We start from the raw sequence: 12,367 nt of genomic DNA on the forward strand, positions 1-12,367 counted from the left end.
TGGCTGGATATGGGGGGGGGACATGGCTGGATATGGGGGGGGACATGGCTGGATATGGGGGGGGACATGGCTGGATATGGGGGGGACATGGCTGGATATGGGGGGGACATGGCTGGATATGGGGGGGGGACATGGCTGCATTTGTGGGGGGACATGGCTGCATTTGGGGACACATTTAAAAAAAAGTATCGGTATTCGGTATCGGCGAGTACTTGAAAAAAAGTATCGGTACTTGTACTCAGTCCTAAAAAAGTGGTATCGGGATAACGCTACTTTATATGAATCTCATGGGAGCACAGCCTGCAATAAAAACATGGCAAGTGTTCTTCTAATACCTCTCCTCTAAAGTCCAAAACTTAAAAAAAAAAAAAAGGTTACACTTTAGATACTATTGTATCTACTATGTATCAACACATGCAAAACAAAAGAAAGTTCTGTTTTGTATTGTCCATGTAAGGATCAGGCTGCAGCTTTTCCTTGGAAAATAGAAGATCCATCTCTGTGGGTTATCTATGGAATTCCTAGGGTTATAGCCACAATTAGGAGACGTGCCAGCTGTTCTCTAAAGGATGATCTTATCTGTTCCCCTGCCATGGACTGTGTAAGGGAGCCATGAGGTTTACAGGAAAAACTAAACAAACATAGCATTTGGATATTGCAGCAACAATGTCAGATGTAGTGTAATCTCTCTGAATCTCCTCTGTCTAAACTGTTTATTTTCAGGCAGTGATCCCCTGTCCATGAGTACTATACACATGTGTGTTGTAGGAGTAGATAGGAGGCTGGTATAGTTTGGATACAGAGAGGCTCAGTCTCACCTCCCCATGCAGCAGGAAGGGGAGCAAGTCCCCCAGACAATTCCATTATTCAGCACATCCAAGGGAGGAGAAGAGGAGACTGTGCATGCAGGCAGCCCTGGCTTGCTGGAGCTCACACATCCATGAGAAGTTTCTAAACTCTCCTGTGCCTTTCTCTCCATCTGCCTGCCATCAAGCTACATGTGTTCAGCCTGCTGGATGCAGAAAGCCCAGCCCTGCTCACATGGAAGGGACTTCAGCCTGAGGGGACTTCTGCACTGAGAGACACATCTGCCCTTCTCCAAGTTATTGGGTGGCAGACAAGCACCAGGATGGACTGGGGGGCATAGGAGAGCCTGCCAACTGCAGCCAGATGCTCTCACTGTGCAGCTGGGAAGTAGAGCAGGAATAAGTAGAAGTAGAGCAGGAATAAGTAGGAGTAGAAGCAACTTCTATGAGGACTGCTGCTGTGTCCTGGAAACCAAAGTTCCCAGCACATTCCTCCAGCAGGGAGCTGGATAGTGATTCACCTAGGTCAGGGTGGGGGTTGGGGTGGACAAATGGTCATTTTGCTGACCCCTACACAGCACATGGCTTCTAGGCTATGCTGGGCTGACCCCTGACTGAGCCTGGAATGGGACAGGCTGGCTGTGTGAAAATGCCGGGGCTGGGGGCACTGGCTGCCCTGTCTATGGTGAGCATCATGACCTATGGATACCTGTCCTTGGACAAAGGTGTGGAAGAAGGAGAAGAAGACATCCTGGGGAGAGAAGTTGGGGATCAGCCTCACATCATCTTCATCCTGGCTGATGATCAGGGATACAGGGACATTGGGTACCACGGATCGGAGATCAGAACTCCTACCCTGGATACATTAGCGGCACAGGGAGTCAAGCTGGAGAACTACTATGTCCAGCCGATCTGCTCACCCTCCAGGAGTCAGTTCATCACTGGCAAGTAAGTAATGCATGATCACAATACACACACACTGTCCACATCACCACTGAGAACCGAGTATCCTACATCACCACTGAGAACCGAGTATCCTACATCACCACTGAGAACCGAGTATCCTACATCACCACTGAGAACCGAGTATCCTACATCACCACTACAATCCCCACTATGTGCTCAGCACTGCACACTCAGCTACTACACCATCTACACCCATCAAACCTGATTTATACTATCCTCTATATAACACTATACACATCTATGACACACCGTCCTATTATTATTATTGATAGTTGGTGTCTTTGGTACCCACAATATGTTTCTCTCTGTTTACAAACATCTAGTAACAACATGTACAAGTAACAACTGCTCCGAAAAATAAATATCGGACATATTATACAACTTTACCTACTTACTAATTCCTGGCACACAGGATGTGATTATCAGACGAATCCACCATCATCTATTTTTTGCATGCTGATCTGATAACGAAAAGTTACGAAAATCTTCGTACAACACAAGTGATGTAACACAAGTGATGTTATGTGCTGTAGTGTATTTGTATTGTTATTTCGAATGATAACTGTACCGATTCAACCAAAATCTGGTATCGTAAAATAACTTTTTTTGCCTGCTTGTCCCATTGGATAATATCGGACGAAGTGTCGAGATCGGCTATCGAAAGCTGTGTACTAACAATCAGATTATCATACAATCGCTTAGAAAGCGGTATTTTTTTGTACAATCTGATTGTACAATCTTCTTTAGTGCTGGTTTACATCAAAACGTGGTGCGAGAAACCTGCGTTACGTGTATGTTTCCCGCACAAATGCACTGCACTTGTGATCTGCAGTGGGTGTCAGTGTTAACCTAACACCCCAAGCACAGGTCACAAAAGTAATGTGTTTGCCGATGTATTGTCACAGTTTGCTGCCTATCCTAAAATGCTCCGGAAGTCACGTGGCGGCCAACTGCGCATGCGCAATGCGTTCCAAACGCAAATACGGCGTTCCAATGCATTCACGACAGTGCACACCAGTGAAACCTCAGTACCAGGCTCTTTCCTTAACATCCCGTGGATTGGATGTTAAAAAAAGAGCCAGGAGGCCGAGCGAGCAGAGAGCGAGCCGTCCGAGCGAAGCGAGGACGTGAGGCCGACTGGCCACTTTCCTCTAAATCCACGTCGCCCTGAATGCCGGGTTCACTTGTGTGTACTGTCGAAAATCCATTGGAACGCATCACACTTGCGTTTGGAACGCATCGCGCATGCGCAGTTGGCCGCCACGTGACTTCCGCAGCATTCTAGGATAGGCAGCAAACTGTGACACTACACCTGCACCGGATCACATGGTACAGTAACTTAAGTGGTTACAGTAATTAACCACTTAAGGACCGCGTCCTGCACATTTACTTCGGCAGAATGGCACGGCTGCTGGGCACAGGCACGTACCTGTGCTGTACGTTGGCTTTAAGAGCCCAGCCGTGGGTCACGCGCACCCCGGTCCGAAGCACCGTGACCGCGCCCGCAAGACCCATTCACCTGATTGCCACTGGTGTCCCGCCTTCAGTCACAGGACCTGAAGAACGGGGAGAGGTGTGTGTAAACACACCTTCCCCGTTCTTCACTGTGGCAGCGACACTGATCGTCTGTTCCCTGATATAGGGAACGACGATCAGTGATGTCAAGCCTACAGCCACACCCCCTACAGTAAGAATCACTCCCTTAGGGCACACTTAACCCCTTAGAGCAGGGATCTTCAAACTACGGCCCTCCAGCTGTTGCGGAACTACACATCCCATGAGGCATTGCAAGACTGACATTCATTGACATGACTAGGCATGATGGGAATTGTAGTTCCTGAACAACTGGAGGGCCATAGTTTGAGGACCCCTGCCTTAGAGCCACCTAGTGGTTAACCACTTCACTGCCATTGTCATTTTCACAGTAATCAGTGCATTTGTATAGCACTTTTCGCTGTGAAAATGACAATGGTCCCAAAAATGTGTCAAAAGTGTTCGATGTGTCTGCCATAATGTCGCAGTCACAAAAAAAAATCGCTGATCGCCACCATTAGTAGTAAACAAAAAATTATTAATAAAAATGCCATAAAACTATCTCCTATTTTGTAAACACTATAAATTTTGCGCAAACCAATCGATAAACGCTTATTGCGATTTTTTTTATACCAAAAATAGGTAGAAGAATATGTATAGGCCTAAACTGAGGAAAAAATAATGTTTTTTTTATATCTTTTTTGGGCATATTTATTATAGCAAAAAGTAGAAAATATTGCATTTTTTTTCAAAATTGTCGCTATTTTTGTTTATAGCGCAAAAAAAATAAAAACCACAGAGGTGATCAAATACCACCAAAAGTAAGCTCTATTTGTGGGGAAAAAAGGACGCCAATTTTGTTTGGGAGCCACGTCACACGACCGCGCAATTGTCAGTTAAAGCGACGCAGTGCCAAACTGCAAAAAGGGGCAAGGTCCTTAACCTGCATAATGGTCTGGGTCTTAAGTGGTTAAAGCGGTAGTAAACTGAGCAAAAAACAGCTTTTTCCGCTGCAAGACAATGCTCTATTGTGCTAGTATGCATCGCATGCTAGCACATTATGTGAAACTTACCCAAATTCAAAGAATAGAGCTGGCAGCTGGCAGCTCCAAACATCCTTGTTGCTTCTTTATTGGTGCATAAAAAAAAGTGAGTAAAAATATACAGGGGCTCACACATTCCGGCTTACAAGCCTTGATTACAACACCCTCCAGCTGTGCACTGTCACCACTGACAATGCTTTCATCTTTATCCTGTCTTCCTCCCGGGTTCGCAGGCTCCAGCTGTTTGAATGGCAGAGCTGCAATGCTATCATTCCCATGTATGCACGCTGGAATTAAGGCCACGGCGCAGAGCTCTGTAGGAACGGCACGAGTATGCTGTTCTTTCAGAGCGCATGCGCTGGTTGATGTCACTGACTGCTACACAAGTAAATATTTCCCAAACCTTGTATGTTTGGGAGATATTTACAGTACCTACTAGTAAGCCTTATTATAGACTTACCTGTAAGTAAAAGCTAAACAAAACATCTCTACTACCACTTTAAAATAAAATCTCGCTGTACCCAGACCGGCCCTTAGGCTAGGTTCACTTTTGTGCGGGTGGTTACGGGTGCGGGACGGTGTCTAAATCGCACCTGTTCCAGCTCCCACAACCACCAATTGCACTGCTTTTTTGCAGACTGTCAGTGCCGGTTCACACTGGGGCGACCTGTCAGGCGACATAGCAATGGAACTGTTCTAATTGGAGTGACTCAATTCGCTCCGAGTTAGAAAAAGGTTCCTGTACTACTTGGGGGCAACGTCAAACCGGCTTGCATTCACTTCTATTAAAGAAGTAGTTTGCAAGCATGCGTGTGGGGCGGCTTCAGAGTCAGACGACTTTGAAACCGACCCAGTGTGAACTGAGGCTCATTCATTCTTAATGGCACCCCTGTGGAAAATCACATGTTGAAAAAACACTATGGGGTAGATTCAGAAAGACTTACGACGGGCGTATCTGTAGATACGCCGTCGTAAGTCCGAATCCGCGCCATCGCAACTTTATGCGTATGCTCAAACTGAGATACGCTTAAATGTTGCTAGGATATGACCGGCGTAAGTCTCCTACGCCGTCGTATCTTAACTGCATATTTACGCTGGCCGCTAGGGGCGTGTACGCTGATTTACGCCTAGAATATGTAAATCAGCTAGATACGCCTATTCACGAACGTACGCCCGGCCGTCGCAGTAAAGATACAACATTTACGTAAGGGGTTTTCAGGCGTAAAGATAAACCACCAAAAACATGGCGCAGCCAATGTTAAGTATGGACGTCGGAACCGCGTCAAATGTTTCAAATTTTACGTCGTTTGCGTAACTCGTCCGTGAATGGGGCTGGTCGTAATTTACGTTCACGTCGAAAGCATGATGATTTGCCGACGTCATTTGGAGCATGCGCACTGGGATACATCCACGGACGGCGCATGCGCCGTTCGATCGAAACGTCATTTACGTGGGGTCACAGTTAATATGCATAAAACACGCCCACAGCTTCAACATTTAAATTAGGCGGGCTTACGCCGGTCCTAATACGCTACGCCGCCGTAACTTCGGCGTCAAAATCTTTGAAAATACCATACTCGCCTCTCAAAGTTATGGCGGCGTAGCGTATAGGAGATACGCTGCGCCCGCCTAAAGGTACGTGAATCTACCCCTATGCATTTTCCCTGCGGCTGCATTTCCAAAAAGGTGTCGGAAACCTTTTTCCTGCAGGAAATGCATGCACAGCAGCCCATTCAAATGAATGGGCTGCCATGCTTGCACATATACAGCTCGCGGCACTGCATAGATGGGAACCTATAGCCTTAGGGCTGGTTCACACCAGACGCAGTGCAGAGCATTCTAATTCTGCATCAAAAATGCACGGAAAGTGTTTAATATGGACTCCAATGGCCCTAGTTCACACCAACCCCTGAAAAACAACCCCATACCATAATCATCCCAAATGATTTGGAACAGTGCACAAACAAGGTCCATAAAGACATGGATGAGCGAGTTTGGGGTGGAGGAACTTGACTGGCCTACACAGACTACTGACCTCGACCTGATAGAACACCTTTGGGATGAATTACAGTGCCTGACCTCACAAATGTTGTTCCGGAAGAATGGTCAAACATTCCCATAGACACACTCCTAAACCTTGTGGACAGCCTTCCCAGAAGAGTTGAAGCTGTTATACAGCAGCTGCATGGGCCAACTCAATATTGAACCCTACGGACTAAGACTGGGGTGGCATTAAAGTTCATGTGCGTGTAAAGGCAAGCGTCCCAATACTTTTGGTAATATAGTGCAGAAGTAACAAACTCAGTACAGTGGGGGTACAGTGGGGGATCAGAAATCTGACAATGAAAACCTCACATTTTCACCTAGTGATCTGTTTAGTATCCAATGTCCTGCACTATGGTGTCTCCACTCCACTGGAGGAGCAGCAGAGACACCTTTCAACAGCAACATTGTCAATCTGGGGATACAGTAGTGTTAAATGCACTAGTAGATTTAGATGTACTTGACTTACAAATTAGCTAGCATGTATTAAGCAGTTACAGCAACAGCTTTTTCTTTTTAGATAATTGTTTTGCATTAACCACTTCCTGACCGGGCTCCCGTACATATACGGCCGCAGGATGGCTCTCCTGTGCGAATCACCGTATATGTACGGCGGCTCCTTTAGGAGCCATAGCAGGTCCGCACGGGCACCCGATGCACGTGGCTGCCAGGCGCTAACGCCTCCAGCCACCCGCATTCACAGGCAAGAGGGCCAGGACGGAGATTTGTGTGTGTAAACACACAAATCCCTGTTCTGATGGGGAGGAGAAACAGATTGTCTGTTCCTACTAAGTAGGAACAAGGATCTGGCTCCTCCTCTAGTCAGTCCCATCCCCTCACAGTTAGAATCACTTCCAAGGAACACATTTAACCCCTAGTGTTAACCCCTTCCATGTCAGTGACATTTACACAGAAATCAGTACATTTTATAGCACTGATTGTTGTATAGATGTCAATGGTCCCAAAAATGTGTCAAAAGTGTTCGATCTGTCTGCCGCAATGTCGCAGTCCCGGAAAAAAAACCGCTGATTGCCGCCATTACTAGTAAAAAAATTAAGTAAATAAAAATGCCATAAATCTATTCCCTATTTTGTAGATGCTAAACTTTTGCGCAAACAAATCAATATACACTTATTGTGATTGTTTAAACCAAAAATATGTAGAAGAATATATATTGGGGATCAACTGATGAATAAATGTGTTTTTTAAAAAAAAAATTGGGGATATTTATTATTGCAAAAAGTAAAAAAAAAATATTTTTTTCAAAATTGTCGCTTTTTTTTTGTTTATAGCGGAAAAAATAAAAATCTCAGAGATGATAAAATACCACCAAAAGAAAGCTCTATTTGTGAGGAAAAAAAGGATGGGTACAAGCGTTGCATGACCACGCAATTATCAGTTAAAGCGACGCAGTGCCGTATTGCAAAAAATGGCTCGGTCATTACGGGGGCAAATCCTTCCGTGGCTGAAGTGGTTAATGAATAGAAGCTGATCATTGATTGATTTGTCTCAATACTCTGACTGCTGCTTTTACTGGGCATCTGGGTCTTTGAAGTTGAAAAATAACAAACTCAGGGCCTCTTTACACTTGTGTTTGGGGGGGCACTACAAACACACTGTTGAGCCTTGCTTTTATTGTGCTCAGCAGCTCCCACTTGAAGGGATTGTAAAGTCTCAAAGTTTTTCACCTTAATGCATTCTTTGCCTCCTCACCATTTGTCAAATGACTTTAAAAAGCGATCTGAGCATGGATCACTTTTTGGAAAAGAGGCTGTCCTTACCACACATGTAATTGACAGATAAAAATCAAGCCAAAAAAAAGAAAACTAATGAGGAAACCATATTGAAGAATTGGTAAACTGCAATATAATACATTAATGATTTGGGGTTTAATACTTCCTAAAATGTTTAAAGTGTGACAAATAAAGTGATGAAATGTTTTATGTTATGTTTTCATGTTTTTATTGCTGTCTGTGCCCCAGAGAGGAGATTCACCCTCTCTATTTGTCCTGGTTGACCATTGTAAGAGGGAAATCACCAAATGGGGGCACCTGTATTATAAAGACAGCTGTTTAAGTGAAGGTGTTTCCTCCCTTATGGAGAAATTTCCTCTCACTTCCTGTTATGATACTGGGGAAGGATGTGAAATTCGCACAAATGGAAAACAGACAGAAATAAAAACTGACTTTTTTTTTTGCTTCCCCCTGATCTGAGCTGGCCACACTTCAGATCCTCACCCACACAGAGGATCCAGCGTTATCCTGCTGAAACCCTCTTCTCTGCATTCACTGCTGGGTCCCACGCTGCCATGTGTATCAGTGATGTCATCGGGATGCTGCACCTTCCAGGCTCTAGTGAAGCATACCGATGATGTGCCATTAGGCCCGCCCCCTTCTCATGTGGTGAATGGGGTAATGTGCAGGGCTCCCGGTGCCTCTTGGGATATGCATGCCACATATCCCAGGAGGTGCCTGGGGCACTTACTTGATTCGCCTAGGCGAGTAAAAGAACTGACATATGTGCAGCAGAGGCCAAGTCATTGCAATGGGTGAAGATTAAAGGGGTTGTGAACCCTTGTGGTTTTTTTTCACCTTAAAGCGGAGGTTCGACCGCAGCTATAATTACGGCAGCTGCTGACTTTTAAAAAATGGACACTTGCCTGTCCAGAGCGCCCACAATGTCAGCAGCCGAGGCTGAGCAATCGCTCGGTCCTCGACTGCTTCCGCCGCCATCCTCAGTGAGTGAATCAGGAAGTGAAGCGTTGCGGCTTCACTGCCTGGTTCCCTACTGTGCATGCGCGAGGATCGCGGCGTGCCGTCACTGGTCCCAGCTCTCTCCTGGGAACAGTGTTTCCCAGAAGACAGCGTGGGGGGGGGGTGTTGTGACGTCACAGGCTGGATTCCCCGCGGGGATCCGAACCCGGAAGTTGTGCAAATACCTGTCTCAGACAGGTATCTGCACCCCCCTCCCCCTGAAAGGTGCCAAATGTGACACCGGAGGGGGGGGATCCAAAAACCGGAGGATCACTTTTTGTGTGAACCTCCGCTTTAATGTATCCTATGCATTAAGGTGAAAAAAAAATTCTGCCAGTCACCAGACCCCCAGTTCCCCTGTTTTACTTACCCAAGCCCCTTCATTCACTCGACGGAGACACGCTCTCCCTCTATGCACTGGGTGCCGGCTCTTGATTGGATAGATTGATAGCAGCGCAGCCATTGGCTCCCGCTACTATCAATCAAATCCAATGACGCAGGCTTCTCCTAGAGGGTTATCTGATGCGGGGAGGACCCCAGAAGTCGATGATTGGGGCCACTCTGCAAAACGAGCTGCTCAGTGAAGGTAAGTATTTAAAAAAAAAACACAAAGCCTTACAATGACTTTAAACTGTTTCCTTTTTTTCTATCCAAAACTAAAACAAATACGTTTTGTATTTAGACATACTTTAAAAGTGAACCAACGAGTAATTCATATTTAATGCATTCATACATTTTATGACAATTTTATTAGACACTTCTTAATAAACAGTCACACATTACATCCTGTCCAAAAAGGAAAAGTACAAATCTGCCCTTTTATTTCCCATTTCTGAATTCTTCTTGGGTTTTGTCAGCAGATTTTTCTTTTGAGAGGATAAAGGCTGGAGAGCAGAGCTAGACACTGATTCACCACTAGATCCCTGCACTTCTGAAAAGGAAACGCTAGCTGCTCTGTATGGTACAAGATGAGCTCATTAGCTTTCTGCTAACCGAGTGCAATAAATTACATCCAGTGTCTAACAATCTGCAGAAATGTCTCAAAGTTACAGAAAGCTGGCATGAAGTATCCCCTTGTCAGGAATTGTAAGTCATATTTCTGAAAAAAGTTAACTCTCACAAACCAGAACTATTGTATGCTTTGGTACTAGGAGTAGTAAAAGTAATATACAGTTTATGCTACATCCCGACAACTCTGTCCAAACACATTACATTCTTCCCCATTGTATATAATCTAATTTCCGTACCCTACCACAGACATCACATACAAAATGGACAATTTACTCTGACGCTAATTAGTATTTCTTTGGATCTTGGAAGGAAATCGCAACAATCTAAACAAACACAGAGTCTTTGCTAACTCACTGACTCTGAATGTGACATAGAGCAGCTGATCGCAACCAAGGTTGTGTAAAACCATGGGGTTCCCCCAGAGCTTTCTAGAGGGCTTGGACAAACGAAAAAAAACAAACAAAACATCAATTGTAGCCTCACTGTGCCCATCAATTGCCGCCACTGTTCCCATTAATTGCCACCACTGTGCCCATCAAACACAGCCAATGTGCCCATCAAATTCAGCCACTGTGCCATAAAATTGTTGCCACTGTGCATTAAAATTGTCACCACTGTGCCATGCCATCAAACGCAGCCACTGTGCCATGCCATCAAACGCAGCCACTGTGCCCATCAATTGTCGCCACTGTGCCATGCCATCAAACGCAGCAATTGTGCCATCAATTGTCGCCACTGTGCCATGCCATCAATTGTCGCCACTGTGCCATGCCATTGTCGTCACTGTGCCCATCAGTTACCGGTAACCAGATCTGGTGAACCTGATTGGCTGAGATGCGTGTCAGTGTTAACCAAGGAACGCACACCCCGTGCGTCCCCTGGCTAACTATTTGGAAGCCGATTACAGCCCTCAGGCTATAATTGGAATGCCTATCAGAGCCGCTGGCTCTGATAGACACTTCCACAGCCAACCAGCTGCCGTTATTCAGATGGCCGGCACTCACTTGGAGGCCGGGCATCTGAATAGTGGGCGGCAACGTCGACAATACACAGATTCATGCAATGCATGAAATATGTATTGTTTTTCAGTGGCGGTGCAGGAGAGAGAGGGGGCAGCACTCCTGCGCCCTCTATGGACGCACCGCCACTGCTGTATTGCCTTGTACACATGACCGGTTTTCCAGACGAGAAATTTTTTAGATTGGTCGGGAAAACAGGTTGTGTGTACGCTCCATAGCAGTTTTCCCATCGAGAAAACTGCCCGCAAAAAAATTCGTACGTGCTCTATTTTTTCGTGTTTCCCATCGTGTTTCCGAGGGAGAAAAAAAACACGCATTTTCAGAATCAAGTATGAGACGGGAGTGATCGTTCTGGTAAAACTAGCATTCGTAATGGAGATAGCACATTCGTCACGCTGTAACGGACTGAAAAGCACGAAGACTGAAAAGCGCGAAAAGTTTCTCACTAAACTTTTACTAAGACGAGGATCAGCAAAAGCAGCCCAAAGGGTGGCGCCATTTGAATGGAACGTCCCCTTTATAGTGCCGTCATACGTGTTGGATGTCACCGCGCTTTGGACTGAACGTGTGTATGCAAGGCCGGCTTGAGAGGATTCACGTTGGGAAAAACTTCGGTTTTTGGCATGTCAGGAAAACCGGTCGTGTGTACAGGGCATCAGGGTGGCATTCTTTTCACTGGCTACCATTATAAGGGGCATTTGCAACTCACCCTCAATGAATTTGTATTACCAGGGGTTCCCTGGGACCTAAAAATTATTTCAGCAGTTCCTCTACAGTAAAAAAGATTTTGAAAGGCTGACATAAGGTACAGCTCAGGAATTTTTAAATGTGTTCCAAGTTTACATAAAACGTTCTACAGTGAGGGAGGATTGGGTGTGTTTGGTTCTCTTCTTACATCATCTGCTGATGTCACATTAAATGGCCCTGTCCAGTAAGAATTCTTCAAAAATATGAATTGAAGCTTTATTTTTTTATTGTTGCTGTATTACACTACAAACCAAGGAAACTGTGGCGATCACAAAAGTAAAATCCTATGGAAGATTTTCCACAACTTAAAGCCGAACTCCAGGTATGATCTTAAAGCGGAGTTCCACCAAAAAAAATGAACTCCTGCTTTAAAGCGGTTGTATAGTCTTTTTTTGACTTTTACCTACAGGTAAGCCTATAATTGCAATGAGTCGCTGAATGCAGCA

The 12,367-nt window shown here is 45.3% G+C and overlaps 1 protein-coding gene across 1 annotated transcript in view; it reads left to right on the plus strand.

Moving 5' to 3' along the window:
- Positions 1-663: 663 nt before the first annotated feature.
- Positions 664-12,367, plus strand: part of ARSJ (arylsulfatase family member J) — a 132,425-nt gene continuing 120,721 nt past the window's right edge. Inside the window, exon 1 of the mRNA XM_040328573.1 lies at positions 664-1,754. Within this exon, the coding sequence (XP_040184507.1) occupies positions 1,432-1,754 (323 nt within the window). The 5' untranslated portion in view covers positions 664-1,431. The remainder of the gene's footprint in view (positions 1,755-12,367) is intronic.

The sequence above is a fragment of the Rana temporaria genome, chromosome 1 (assembly GCF_905171775.1).
Source record: "Rana temporaria chromosome 1, aRanTem1.1, whole genome shotgun sequence".
NCBI classification, from domain to species: Eukaryota; Metazoa; Chordata; class Amphibia; order Anura; family Ranidae; genus Rana; species Rana temporaria.